The sequence below is a fragment of the Lepidochelys kempii genome, chromosome 6 (genome assembly GCF_965140285.1).
Source record: "Lepidochelys kempii isolate rLepKem1 chromosome 6, rLepKem1.hap1, whole genome shotgun sequence".
Classification (NCBI taxonomy): domain Eukaryota; kingdom Metazoa; phylum Chordata; order Testudines; family Cheloniidae; genus Lepidochelys; species Lepidochelys kempii.
This window is the reverse complement of record NC_136385.1, coordinates 52,425,735-52,441,136: the sequence shown is the minus strand read 5'-3', so window position 1 is coordinate 52,441,136 and position 15,402 is coordinate 52,425,735. Positions and strand designations below refer to the sequence as shown.

The following is a 15,402-nucleotide window of genomic DNA, read 5'->3' as shown; positions in this document are numbered from 1 at the left end:
GTCAGAAAAGGTTAATTCAAACCACATCCAAGGAAAGTAAAGAACAAGATTGGCATTTTCACTAGTAGGAAGATGAGTCTCCTAGGGGAAACAGGAGATTTGACATGATATGTGCTTAAATCTTTATCTCTACCCTCTGCGCACACACTGCTAAGAGAGCAAGAATTGGAATTGGAATTGGAATTCTGAGGAATTAAAATATGTAGATCCAGCTTGGTCTAAGTTTTAACTAATTTAAGTTACACAACAACTATCCTTTTATGCTGACTTTGCTCATCTTTGTCCAGTTCATCCTCCACTGTCAACGTCTCTGTTCTCACTCCTAACAACAAAGCCTTTCATTTTAAAGGATCCCAAAACACTTTACAATCAATTCTCCACTACTAAAATGCAGCCACTTTTGCGGTGGACCTCAGCAGCTATTTTTGTTGGGAGGCAGGGTAGCTTCGTGGATAGGGAATGGCTTGGAGCCAGGAGATCAGGGCTCTATTTACAACACTGTCGATGAATTGATAGATGACTTCAGGCAAGTCACTTCATCTCTCTGCTCCTCGACTTCTTCATTTGTAAAATGGGGATAATGCTACTTAACTTCTGTACTTTTTGTGGCTTATAAATAAAATGTGATAGCCCTTTTAAGTGCCAAGATTCCAAAAGGCGGCCCAGCAGGAAAGTCGCCCACACTGAGGCAAGTATGCAGACCTGACTTTTAATGTCGCCCAAGACTTACAGTTACTAAAGTCAACAACTTTAAGAGGAGACTAAACAATACAGGATAAAGGTAAACGTTCTGCACTTAAGAACGTTTCTCCTCCCTTCCCTCAGCTGTGTCACACTCTGTATTATCACTGTCGTCAAAGGGGGTGTGTATAAGAACCTGAAAAACCAAACGAACCTGTCTGTGAGGAGTTCCATATATCACAGCACTGCAGGTGGCTTTATTTCCATAGTGCTGTGTGTTGCTGCAGGAAAGCCACCTCTTTCCCCTTGCTTCTGAGACCTCCTTTTGGACCTAAACATTGCGACGGGAATAAGCACCCATCTGCACGTAAGCTCAGTTTGTTTATTGATGTCAATATTTGTAAAACAGATTTCCAGCTGCCAAAGCAGCGTGTGTGCTGTGCTGATTTATCAGTCACCTCCCTGATGCCATTCGTGTTTGGGCTTCAAACCACTTGTTCTGACCAATCCATTTAATTTCAATTTAATAGATTATTGATTGAGACATGCTTGTCTCCTACCCAGCAATTGAACCTCAACAAATATGTTTTAACAAATGACTAATCCAGACCTGTCTGGAAATTAATTGCTTCTTGCAGCCCTGCATCAGCTGGAGCAAAACTAATATTGAAAAGATCTCCTGTTTAAACAAGTGACTGCCCCTTCCCTTTTTTCCTTAAGAGTACACGGAAGCAGATATAACATGTGTTTATAAACAATACCAGGGATAATGCTGCAAAATTATTTGACATGACTTAAATCAATAATATTCTGTTTGTTTGCCTAGAATACTTGAAAATAAATTAATCCTCCTAGTGACTTTGAGAATTAATATATTTAGCTGTAAAATACATAGTTGTATATGGGACTGATGGTATAAAAATGTAGAGGTACCTCTCTAAAATGGGAATTTCTCATTTGTAAATTAGGTTTGTCATCTATTATGGTATATTGCTAAGCCCTTTTGTGGTAGCAACCTTGTCACTATAGCTGCAAGCCAAGTATCAAACTTCTAGAATTTTGCAGTTTGGAGAAATAAGATCTGTTCAAACCAAGCCTTACAGATCAGATGTATGTTCAGATCTGAACTTCTCCATAATCTGATGGGTTTGGTTCTGGATCAGGCCCATCTTCACTTCTGACGTGGTGGTGTTACCCTAAAATGTATCTTTTCAGCCTGGGAAAATCCTCATGAAAACTTCTTAGTCACGTCATGAAATCTATTCACCCACCATAATGATAATGAGGCTGTAAAAACTATAAAAATATTTTACTTGCCTAGCAAAAACTTACTCCAGGTAAAGGGATGATTAGATCCCTTCAAGGCTAACACATTCCCTTATGTAAATAGTGACACATTTCCAAATGTTAGCACTAAACATATATAGTTTTTAAAAAATCAAACTGCAAAATTATGTGCACTACAAAGAGGATGTATTTCCTCTGCCCCCACTGATTATATCTATTTCTAGTAAAAAGTACTTTTAGAAACAGCATTGAAACTTGCAAGTGGTTTTTGTTTGTTTTGTTTTTTGTTTTCCTGCCACCTCTTGGCTGTTGACAGGGACAAAGGGTGTAATACTGTCTCTGTTGAAGTCAATGGAAAAATTCCTTTTGACTTCAATAGTGCCCAGATTTCACCCAAAACATTTTCCCGTGTGGGAAGCAATAATTCACTCTTGTACAGGAATCAGGCATGAGGTGGTCCCAGACATCTGCATTTTCCAACAGCTTATACAGTATGTTGGATCGATATGCTTCCATTACCATAGGAGACATCAGACTTGCTTCTACCTGAAATGGGATACACTTATTAGTGTATTTTTTGCTTATTTTGCTCATGCCGGTGTATGTTTGCCAATGGCTGCTCCATTTAGAAGCTTAAGTATCATGATTATTGCTGTAATACACATGGTTAAACTGACTGCAAAATACAGTGCTAGGAAGGACTTGTGCATCGTAGCAGGGTCAGTCAGGGGGGAGGATTCCCCTTCTATGGGGCACTGAACAGGGATTATCTGTTAATGTGGGATATGCTTACATGGTCCTATCAGTGTTCTATGATGGAAGAAAAATTGGGGGCATTGGTGTCTTAGTTCTTCCTGTTTTCTTCTCCATTTCTCTATGAAGTCTCTATCTCAGTACTAAACTCTGTTTCTGTGTGGTTGGCACACTATGTCTAACCTGCCATAACCCCTGCAATATTAATCTTCCATGATCTGATGTAAATACAGTAGTTTAATTGCTTTGATTGCAGAAGAACTAGGGAAGGATTTTGTGTGATGTTCGATCCTGCATCATCCAGGAAGTAATAAACATGTCATTGTTCTGCCCTTCTAACCTGTGTCTGAACAAGTGTAGTATAGGGCACCTATTTCTGTGTATGGCAGCCTAGTACTGGTGGAGAAAGAACTTAACTTACTCATAGTACAATCTAATCTTAAATACTATGGGTCTCCTTATTTTTATTTATTTATTATTGAGCCATGGCATTACCAGCTCTGCTCCTATAAAATTCTGAAATGTCTGAATTGCATTAGTACTGTAGTACGATATTTTATTTTTAATTGTGGTGTTCATTAGCAAAATACATTTGTACGTGTAACAGCAGCATCACACTAGGTCCACTAGAAACAATGTGGCAATATAACAGCTCAAGTGATCCACAGTGTTCGAATGTTCATGTGTTCCATTCACATCAGAACAGTACATTGGGGCCGTGTTGTTTCTGGAATATGTCCCGATCTTCAGTATGAAAGAGAATATGAGGGGCATCCTAAATGTTCCCACTCTCTTGGTCTGCTCCCATTTCATCCAGGTCAAGATTATGGCTCTCCCTCAATTCCACTAGAGAAAGAAGGGAGAGTTTTCAGAGCATGCTAAGTAAACAAACCTCCTACCTTCCAGGCCAAGATGCTGATGAGATGCTAGAGCATTACAACCATCTAACCACAGTCATCAATGCCTTGACCCCCACCTCCATTCTGCACAAAGATTACAGTGGTTCACTAATGAACTATGTCAAATGGAGCAGATGGCCAATACTGCAATACAACTGTCACAGCGTGGATCTGGGTCCCTATGCCTATTTTTTATTTTTTGCATTATACTAAATGTTATCCTTTAAGACTATATATGATCATGTTAGCTTACTCAGATTTCTGTCTGCTAGGAATGACCAGATCTGGAGTTAGTTATGGAAGGCAGAAGAAACTAAAGTTTGAAGAGATAAGAGCCAAGAGACAATTGTGTCAAATCTGTGTCAATTTATTTTGCACTTGTATATTCACTGAAGCACATCCATGGAGCTATTACTAGACATTGGAACAGTGACAGTCTCATTCTCTTGCAAATGGAAAAACAGAACTGAGCCACAATGATTTTCATTCCATTTCATTGCTTTTTTCCAGACCACTAAAACTGAATCAATAACAGTCAAAGTTCACACGGGAGCTCAAGGTTGGGGTCTCACAAGCCTTACCTAAGGAAAACTGTGTGTGTGTGCATTTGCCCATCTGTCCTCTGGAATGGTCCTCCTGAATCCCTCTACTTCATGGACTATGTCTCATTTCAAATCTCATCTGAAAATGTAGCTTTTCTCCCTTGCCTTGATCTCTTAATTTCTCTCTCCATTTATTGTTTCACAATAGAATTGTATTATTTTCAATTATTCCGTAGACCAGTTTGAGATGAAAGTGTCACACAGTAAAGTTTTCTATTATTATTAAACAAGTTTCTGCTTGAATTCCAGCTGTGACTATGCTCGAGAAACAAACTGAACTCCAGTTTGTGATTGATTTTCAGATACTGCACATTGTCCATAAACCATGGACTGTCTGATGTCTGCACTTGTATCTGATTAACACTGTAAGTGCCTTAAGTCCAGGACTATGTTTTGACAATTTGTTTGTCAAGGGACTTGTTCGATAAATGAAAAAATTATCTCAATAACTAATGATACTAACCCTGACCATATGTCTGTGTACTGTACTATAGGTCTGTTCTTCCCTTGGCTTTTACACATTTGCCACCTGTATACCACACAAGAATCTATGGGAAAACTTCATACCACCCGCATCCATGTTGAGTCATAAATCTGCTTGCAGATCCTTTTAAACTGATAATGTTCTTGTTGAGCTCACTAACCCCTTCACTGCTGCTTTAAGTGGATGTAGCATAGATCCAAGGGTACTTTTCACAGGTACATGCCATTCCACATTAAAGCAGTTATGGATGTGCCCTTATGACTCAGGTCATTGACATTTTCTTGCCATGCTTTGACTATTATCTTAATATTTTAGGGGGATGTTGGACTCGGTCACTCACAGCACCTTTCTGCCAAACACAATGATCTGCGAGCCCCTGATGTCTTGGACAGAATTGTTTGGGACAACTGAGGACTATTATCCCATCTTTGATCATCAGACAGGTGTGTACATAGGCTCAGTTTGAAAAGATGTGTTCAATTAATATGTGCCCGACAGGGGACTGAATTTACCGGTATTCCAATCGGCTCTGATGGGAAATGGCCTGGGCATGTGTTGCTCACTGCTGAGCCTATTGCCACGTTTATCTCTAATTCAAGCATTACTGCTCTGTTCAGGCACATAAGCTGATGGTGTGGAAGACAGGCATATGGATAGCAACAATAATAGTTTGCACTTCTATAGTACCTTTCAGCGAAGAATCATATATCTACAAGAGACTTGTGTTGCTTATGTCACTGTAGTGCATGGAGCCCTCATAAACATTTAATGGATTCCTCATCACAACATCCCTGTGGAATAGGGAAGCATTCTCCCTATTTTGTAGATGGAAAAGTGAGTCAGAGAAATCAAGTGATTTACTCAAGATCACTCAGCAAGTCTGTGGCAGACCCAGAAATTGAACCTAGATCTCTTGAATCTCACCCAGTGACCCCCAAAAGAATTCCAGTGCTTTTCAGCTATTAATTAATTAAGTTTCTCAATTGAGCATTATCATCTTCATTTTGCAAGAAGGCAAACTGAGACCCACAACATTTCAGTGATAGTCCCCCTAGGTTACAGAGGGAATCAAAAGCAGAGTCAGGAATAGATCCCAGTATGCCTGGCTCCCAATCTTTTGCTCTGTCCACTTGAAACACAGCACTTGTTTTGAAGTCCCTTTGCCTAACAATGAATGTTATCCGTACTATGGAATAGTAATTTAGTTTGATGGAGTGACATCTCTTTGAATTTTCTGCAACTTTGTATACATTTATTATCCATAGTAGCAATGACCAGTTAAATACATAGTTAACATGTGAGGTTTGGGATTTTAAAAACCAACACACATCTGTGGATTGTAGTAATACATCAATATTAACTCAATAATGCCCCCATTGGACTAGTTGCTGATAACTCCTGAATGTTTAGTGTACAATTTTCCCCCAGTGTCCTTATGGAGATCCTACACTTCACCAGGCCACAAGACTCATCTGGGGAGTATAGTTAGTTTTAAGGAATTCACTCCAAATGGCATGCTTCCAGACCAGATGTTAACTAAACATTCAGGAGTTATCAGCAATGCTAGACAAGTAGACTTAGGATCGAAAAGGAAGACAAATACTTCATTGATCTGAAGCATGAGAGGCATTTAGGCCAACACAGTAAGGTTTTCCCCAGACTGTAATCTGGCCAAGATAAGAGTCAAGATACCTACACTTCTTGGAAAAACGTACCATAGGACTTTGAATACGCAAGTGTGAGCTGAGTTCCTCCTCACATAAAATAGTGGAGAAGACTTGACAGAACTGCAGGAGCCTGTAATGAGACAGGCAGAATTTCTGAGATGACTGAGTGCAAAGTGTAGCTCTGGTCTCATCACAGTTAGAACCATGCTAGGGATAAACCACCTGTATGTACACAGAATTATGGCTTGTAAGATTCTAGCTCACTTTCTCTGACAGCGTGGAGCTGGTCTATGGAAAAGGGCTATAGAATTGATCTACTGTACGGACAAACATGTTATATGTAACCAGGCTCTGCTACATTCATCTGATGTCGATACAGCAGCGTTTTTCCCTGCACTAACATGTATATCTTGTTGGTTTGTCAGTACAGCTGTGCCTGAACCAGTGCATTCTGGGAAAATCTGAACAGGTATCCCATACTGCCTTGAGTACAGAGCATGGTTATAGAAGTCAGTGGTAAAAATCCCTGTGCCTGCTTGAGTCCTATCTACACTAAGTCTTTGATCCTTGTTACCACAACTCCGGAAAGGTCCAAGTCATGGTTGGAACTCTGTGGCTCCCACTTACCTCTGCTTTCAACTTCCCCTCTCCCCTAGAGACCTGTAGTCATAGGTGCTGAAACTAGGGCTGCATCAGGGGGCTGCAGCACCCCCTGGCTTGAAGTGGTTTCCATTATATATGGGGTTTACTGTTTGGTTCAAAGGTTCTCAACACCTCTACTATAAAAATTGTTACATCACCCCTCTAGTTCTAGGCACACTTCTAAAATGTTTCTGTGCTGGCTGCTGAGTGATTTATTTGCTCCCCCCACCTTATCTCACCCAGATACTTTTCACTTAGAATTTCACTACACAGCAAGGAGAACGTATCTGGTCCTTTCTCTCCCACTCAAAGGAAATGTGTACATCTCCTGTGGAGGCTCTGTCCTGTTGCTGATCTTTCTTCCAGAAGAGTATTCCAAATTGCATAATCTTTTGTTACAGTGCATACCCCAAGAGAAGAGAGAGCTACTCAGGAGCTAAACTTCAGTGTAAGGAGTAAAGGAAGAGCGCTTTGGAAAATGCCAGACCTTCATGTCAACACCTTCTGAGTGCCCGTGACATATGTCAGCACTTTTTGGGGCCTTAGAATATTTTCTGACTTCCAAAAAGAATCCTATCTTTTTAGAAGCCAATAGAGAAGCTAATCCTGACAAGAACTGTTCCATGAAAGGAACATGCTATGGCCTTTATATTGCCAGCAAAGCTGATATTTATCACGGTCAAGTCAAATCAAAATTTCAGAACCAGTTGCTTAAGTATTTCAAAGTTACTTACTGTATTTTTTAACTGGAACAGTTAAGAGGAACAGTTGCTTTTATTTCATGTTACCCTAAGGCAGGGATCGGCACACAGCCCACCAGGGTAAGCCCCCTGGCGGGGCAGGCTGGTTTGTTTACCTGCCGTGTCCGCAGGTTTGGCCGATTGCAGCTCCCACTTGCCACGGTTCGCCTCTCCAGGCCAATGGGGGCCGTGGGAAGCAGCGGCCAGCACATCCCTCAGCCCGCACCGCTTCCCGCAGCCCCCATTGGCCTGGAGCGGCAAACCGCGGCAAGTGGGAGCTGCGATCGGCCGACCTGCTGACACGGCAGGTAAACAAACCAGCCCGCCCCGCCAGGGGGCTTATCCTGGCGAGCCGCAGGCCAAAGGTTGCTGATCCCTGCCCTAAGGGAATTAAAAATAGATATACCAAAGGAGCAAACTTCATTTAACTCTTCAACACATCGGAAGGAAGTTGTGGCCTTGACCCTCACCCCATCTCCTACATAAGCAGAAAAAAATCCAAACAGCTCAAGGATCCCAAAGGTTCAAACAAGACAACACCAAAAATATAGGGCTGGATTCATGCCTTGGTGCCTCCACCTGATTTGGGAATAAGGTAGGCTACCCTTTTTCCATTCTGCCAGGAGGCCTGGAGCCAGCCCTCACAGTCCCCAACACTGTTCCTATGCCTCTTCTGGCTAGCCTCCAGAGACAGGGTTCCGGTGAAGCACAGCTGACTTTCAAGCTGCCCTTCTCCAGCAAAAGGCCTGAGGGGGGATGGTGGCTGTACAACTACTTCTCTCCCACCACGACTCAATCATCCTCTGGCACAGCTATACACACAGTTCCAGGGCCTATAGAATCTGATCCAGTGTCCACCTGTAGGCCACAGCTGACTTCTTTCTTTATAAAGGACCAAACAAAATCTCAGATTCAAATATCCTCAAAGGTTTGAGAGTCCGAAACTCAGATCCAAAGTTTGCGTCTTTTGCCCACATCTCCTCCTTTCTAGACTGCCTCCCTTGGATGGGATGATAGATCCTCATGGAGTCTATGACACTGAAGAATACGTTCAGCATTATTTTAATTCTATATGCACAAATAAATGGAGATATTTACAGTACATGAAAGAACACACTTGTCCTGTAAGTTTTAAAACTTAATGAAAAAGATCTTAGTTATATTATAGAAATCCATTTAGCATGCAAGATCCGTGTTTCAGACATTGTCACAATTTTGAACCATTCCATTAATTTCATTGGGGCAATTAAGTCTAAAACAACAGCAGCATTTACACCCTGAAGTAAACTGCCTGGCGAGGCTGATGACAAAAAAAATTACAGTTCATATTGTTTGCATGCACTGCCATCTGATTGTATATTGCATATATTTTTCATACAAACGGTGTCCCAAAACTAAATGTATGGGGTTAAAAATGTAATCTGAACATGAAATAATAAATCCTGGCTGATTGATTGGAAAGAAGAATTAGGAAATCTAAAATGAGACAAAAGATGCTTTCAGATGAGATGTGAACAGAAAGGAAACAGTGTCAATCTAATCTAACTACTTTCCTAGATAAGTATAATATTTTCATCCCTATGGTAGTTACGTGCCTTTCCCTGGCTATTTACTGTCATGTGTTTGCTCAGTCATGATTAGTAGAGAGCCAGAGCCTCAGATGGTTTAAATTGGCATAGCTCTTTTAAAATGAATAGAGCAATAGTCTCAAAGGCTGATATTTCTGTCACTGGCCCAGAATCTCTCCTGAGGCAAATCATTACTTTTCCTCAAGGACTCCAGTATAACAAACAGAATCTGTCTGAGTATAACTAAAATAGTTTGTCCAGCGAGTTAATAGAAATAATGAGTCTAGGAGGCAGAATTTTGTTTCGATTTTTCACAGGCTTTAGTAAATGCATCCAAAGCTAAAGGACATTCTAGCAGTTGCTCCATACAGGCTGCACCTGCACAGATATCCAGTGGGAGCTGCTTGCAAGATGAAGGCCTTTTCCATGTACGTTTCCCTCTAGTATCTGGTTTGCAGGTACAAAGCCTCCTATTACAGTTAGCTACAGATGTTCTCTGTTAGCTCAAGTGGTAGAGATCTGTGTTTACATCTAAAGATACAGTATTCAAATCCCAGCTCCCCTGTATATGTGATCTATATAGTAATAATGTCTGTTGACTACAGCGTGTGCCTTTGTTACACTGCTCCTACTTTCAGCATCAGAACTAGTTTTTTAAAAAAAAACTACTCTACAAACAAATCACAGAAAAAATAATGTTCAGGTTTTATGATAAAATAATAGCAACAAGATTTTCTCACTAACTCTTTTGCTGATTGAGAAACTTTTTCACATTTGTTGAAAAAATGTTGACACTTTTGACTGAAATATTTTTAGACCAAAATTTGCCTACCCGTTCAACTAGCATCTTTCTCTTTCCTTTATCTGTCAGAGATGCTTCCCTAAAAAGAACTTTGCCGGGAACTACACATTGCACCATCTAGTGGCAGTCTCTAATATAACAAGTTAAAAAAAGGTTCACAAAACCCTAACACTTACTATGTACTTCAGGATGAATTGCGTGATGATAACTTGCTGGGTATAGCTGTGAAAACAAGCATTTCCCTTAGTAATAAACTTACAATATTTACCTACCTGCCAGGGGTATTGTTAGGTTTCTTTAAGGCTTGTAGTGTGCTTTGAGACATCTCTCAAGTGACTCAGCCTCTCATTATGAGAAACATTGCTCATTTTTATTGCAAAATGTACTATGCGCCAGAGAAATTTGGTGTCCCTTCACTTTTTTTGTTGACAATTTATTTACATCAGAAGGAAATAACCATGAAATTTAGGCAAGAAAGAGAGTTATTCATGCTAAAGGATTTGATCCCACAGTATTTTAATTATCCTGCATTGATATTTTTTGTGCCTCTCACTTTGGGTCAGTGTTTCATCTTGTGTATCACACTTGGGGTGTGATAGATTGAGAGGAATGTGCTTTTGAGATCCTCCTATAATAATGTTCTACATAATAATTAATAATAATACCTTAGGTGCAAGAGGCTGTAATACTAGGCATCAAAACATAAGTAGACAATATTAAAAGGAATAATTGAGGAAGCTTGTGGTTTTACTAGAATAAGGTACAGGAACGATTCTTGTTTGGAACATGCTTATTGGAAAGAATTTCAGAATGTAAGTATTTCAGCTTCATTTCTCTCTCCTGCTGAATCTCTTGCAGTCGGCGATTCTTGCTGGACATCTATTCACCCGGAATACTGGAGTAAACACAATGTCTGTGAGTGGCTGCAGTTTTGCTGTGACCAATACAAGTTAGACGCCAACTGCATCTCCTTTTCTCACTTTAATATTAATGGCTTACAGCTGTGTAACATGACCCAGGAGGAGTTCACAGATGCTGCCGGCGTTTGTGGCGAATACCTTTATTTCATCTTACAGAACATCAGGATACATGGTTAGTGTTTCAGAGATTGAATGCAAAACAAAAAATGCTTCAAATTTTGTGTGAACTTTATGCTAGTGGAAGGTGCTTGCCTGACAGCCCTGGGACTAAAGTCCCTTATTTATTCACAGAAGAGGCAAAGCACATCTGGTGTCTAGATACTACAATGATCAGCAGATTAGAAATGCAACAGATAGAAGATAGCATAGGCAACAAGGTTACTGGCTTCCCAACTGTGCCCCCTCAATGTCACTCAAGCCTGACTTGACAGGTTCAGCTGTAGGAGTAAGACCATAGTTCATACTCCATGGCCCCTTCAGTTCTTGGCTTCTCCACGGAGACTGTCCTGGATGAAAAATGTGGTGTTTTAGCTCAGGTAGAACTGGACTGAGCCCACCAAACTGGTCTAAGGCCATTTAACTTAGACCAACACAATATACTGCTATTGTGTTCCTCTCAAAACATCAGAGGTTGCACTGTTTATCTGATGGTGGGCATGATGTTTTGTTTGGCACATGCTATCAGTATAATGTATAATACAAATATGAGACCCTCATTAATATACTTGCCATTATTCTCAAATACAATCAATTTTCTTTACTGATTTTCCACCTCATTTTTTGCTTCCTAAAAGATTAAAAGATTTATTGCTGCTTAAGTGAATTTAGGCTCATAAACTTCTAAACTATTGCTTGTCTGGCATAACTGAAGGAAAGTGAAATTTCTTCTACAGCTAGCCTTTATTTTAGATTCCAGGAGATTAATAAGATGGTTCTGTAGGGTTCAGTTCTGATGATAATTTAGACGGCTGACTTTTCGTTGACCAGGACAGGGAGACTTAGCAAGTCTACTCCAGTGCCACACTATTTTTCCCATCTCCAGATGGATTATACATTGTTGGGTAATTATTTATAGAGCTAGACCCAATCCTGCAATGCATTCCAGCTGCTTTGTGCCTCTCAGTGATTCAAGGCTTTCCTAAAGCTGGCTTACCTGGCTACTTCGGGATTCTCCTGGTCTAGGAGAATTGTTGAGTGGTGTCGAGTTGTCATAGGGCTGCTGGCAACTGATGTAGTAGGTATGTCCATGGCAAAAAGGGGCAGGGCCTAAGCATCCCTCCACTCTAGCAATACCTGGCTGCTAGAACAGCCCCTGGAGGGCCATGAGTGACTGACAGTGCAGGCCTTTCCTTGCACTTGCTCCTTACTGCTGGGAGCCACTGTGGCTCCAGGCCCAGGAACTGAGAGCAGGTAGTGCGTTCCATGTTCCCCACATTCACATCCCAGAGGAGAAGGGAAAACAGCTTGACTCCAATGCAGATAGGTGGTGAGCAGACGGAGGACAGGGCGCACAAGGAATGGGCTAGGAGCAGAGGACAGGGACAGGTTGGGGGCAATACACATGAGGGGGACACGGACAGGCTGAGGGGGAGAAGAAGAATTGGGGATGAGTTGGTGAAGGGACATGCTAGGAGTTGATGCTCTGAGGATGAATCAGGGTTGTGCAGTAAATGAGGCTGCTGTCCACAGGAACCCTGTCATACTGGTTGCAGAAGTTAGAATGTGGGTGGTGAATGAGACGGGACTGCAGGAGAAAAAATGGTCTTGTGTTTTTAGGCAGTCGACTGCTGCTCTGGAATATTGGCTTTTATCCCTGCCTCTGCTATAGAATTCCTATGTGCTGCTGGGCAAGTCACTTGAGAGGAGACTTTCAAAAGCACCTAAAGGATTTAGGAATACACATCCCATTGAGCACCACAGGAAAACCCATGATGAAATTAACAGTTCTGTACAAAGTGCAGGTGTTGAACTAAGTTCCCTCTAAACTGTGCGGCTGCACAGCAACCTATTAAGCACCGCAAGAGGCGCTCAGGGCTGCGGCAGGGAGAGATTCCTCTCCCACAGAACCAGACCAGCCATGGGCCTGCCGTGGCCAGGGGAGAGGCATCTCTCCCACAGCCCCAACCCAGCCCGGGCCGGACTTGCTGCGCAGGGCCTCGTTCAGCCGAAACGCACGCTTCCAAGCCCCGCTCTTGCCGAGGCTCTGACACAGCGGCAGCAGTGCGACTCAAACGCACCGTGCATGAAACAGGAGGCGCGGCGCTTTGCCATTATGCCCTGCGCAGCAGCTAAGCATGCTCCCCCGGCTCACCCAGACAACAGCCAGGGAGTCTCCTAATGCGGAGCGAGCGCTGGGCGCACTCTGGGCCGCAGCGCGTTGGGGCCGGGGGAAGGGTGTCTCTGCCACAGCCGGTCTGGCCCAGGCTGGGTTGGGGCCATGGGAGAGGCACCCCTCCCACCCAGCCCAGGTACTGCTGCAGGGAGAGAGAGTTGGGGGGAGTCCTCTCTTCCCATCGCAGCTGAGGCAGCCTGCACACCAAACCCCTCATCCCCGGCCCCACCCCAGAGCCCACACCCCCAGCCGGAGCCCTCACCCCCTCCCTCCACACCCCAACCCTCTGCCCCAGCCCTGAGCCCCCTCATCCCCAGCAGCACCCCAGAACCCTTACCCCGAGCCGGAGCCCTTACCCCCCACCCCAACCCTCTGCCCCAGCCCTGAGCCCCCTCCCACACTCTGAACCCCTCAGCCCCAACCCCACCACATGAATTTTGTTATGTGCACCTATATGGAGGCATGTGTCACCCATCACCTCCATATTGGTGCACATAACAAAATTCATTCCACACATGGGTGGGAAAAATTAGAGGGAACACTGGTGTTGAATGGTGTGCAGTAAATAAGGCCTGTGATGAAAAATGATGAGAAATACCTAAATAGCTGCTTATTCAGTGTGCATCATCCATCCTGTGCACTGAATTAGGTTGGGGTCCTATAGAAAAAAACCCATATGTGATTATGCAATTAAAGGCCTTATCATAATGCATATGCACAAAGAGGGCAAATTATGGTTATACAGGCAACCTTAACTTTGGCATTGCCTAAACTGAGTGCCGGATTTTGCAACCTGAATTTTCTTTCACTGAAGGGGTCTTTGGTATGTAATACGTTTATTTAATAGTCTGAGCACTCTTGCTGCTGTACAGAGATGCTGCTGCGCTATGGAGTTTGCTACAATAGAGGATCTCTGCTTGAAGTAGTGGAGGGAGAAGTGAAGAAATGGGCTTTTAAGGAGAGATCTGATGAAGGAAGAGGGACTAATCTAAGTGTACAGGACAATAAGGAAAATGGCAAAAGTGAGAGCTGGAGAAAGATACAAAAGGATCAGGTAGACAGGAAGCATGGCACAAGCCAAAAAGAGCACAGCAGGGCCATTAAGAGGTAATGAGAGCAGAGAAGCATGCTGAAGTAGGTGATACCTGTTTAGGGCCTTGAAGACAAGGATGAGGAGGTTGACCTTGATATGGGAAGTAAGAGGAAGCCAGTGAAGGGATCTGAAGATAGTTGTTACAAGGTCAGAGAAGTGGGCTGGAAAGCTGATCTTTAGCAACAGGCTTTGCATAGACAGGAGACTAATCTTCCTTGTTGCAATTTATATGTTTCTATATTCTCTATTGTGAGTTTATATCCAGACATTCTAATATAGTGGGGAAAGGGCTCTAGCTGTGCCTTAAGGTTCAACGTAAAGTCGTTCTGCACAGTGTGTGACGAGAGAATTGAACACTGGATTGCATGTTTTCCTCCCCACAGGCATTTCCTTTTTTAATGACATTGAAGAAACCAAGCCACCTATCAAAGATTGTAAGTAACCTTGTTTTGTACATGCAAAGCTCTATTCACTAGGAAAGATGCGGTGTGTTCTATGATTAGCAATACTTCCAGAGGCAGCAGTTCAAGGGATTTTTGCAAGTGAGAAAATACTCCAAAAATTGTCTCCACTTGAATGCTTTAAATGAAAGACTCTTGTGGTGGGTAGGGAAAGACTGATGAGGTTCCCAACATTGGCTCCTTTTTCCCCTTTCCACTAAGGACCTAGCGCTATCACTGAGGCAGAGTCCCTGGGTATGCCTGGGCTTACTCGTGTTCTGCCTGGCTATAGGCAGTGTGGAAAACCCTCTGACACAGGATCACATGTTTCAAGGCAGTACAGAGTGCACTGAACAAATGACCAGAGGTGCCAAAATGTCACTCCAGGAAGTGGGTAGGGAAGCACACTGGTGCATTGTCCTGCCATCACATGGTGATGGTGATGTGGCATTGTCTCGTATGTAATTCTAGTTAATGCCATTTGGGCTGGCA

The 15,402-nt window shown here is 42.6% G+C and overlaps 1 protein-coding gene across 3 annotated transcripts in view; it reads left to right on the top strand.

Annotated features, from left to right (window-relative positions):
* Positions 1-15,402, top strand: part of ELF5 (E74 like ETS transcription factor 5) — a 50,855-nt gene that overhangs the window by 28,664 nt on the left and 6,789 nt on the right. For 2 of the 3 annotated variants that reach the window (XM_078853255.1, XM_073347936.1), the window contains exons 1-4: positions 964-1,048; positions 5,022-5,149; positions 10,984-11,217; positions 14,854-14,904. In XM_078853255.1, the coding sequence (XP_078709381.1) occupies positions 5,026-5,149; positions 10,984-11,217; positions 14,854-14,904 (409 nt within the window). In that variant the 5' untranslated portion in view covers positions 964-1,048; positions 5,022-5,025. Of the gene's footprint in view, positions 1-963; positions 1,049-5,021; positions 5,150-10,983; positions 11,218-14,853; positions 14,905-15,402 lie in introns of those variants that run through there. The other variant, XM_073347937.1, reaches the window with a different exon arrangement.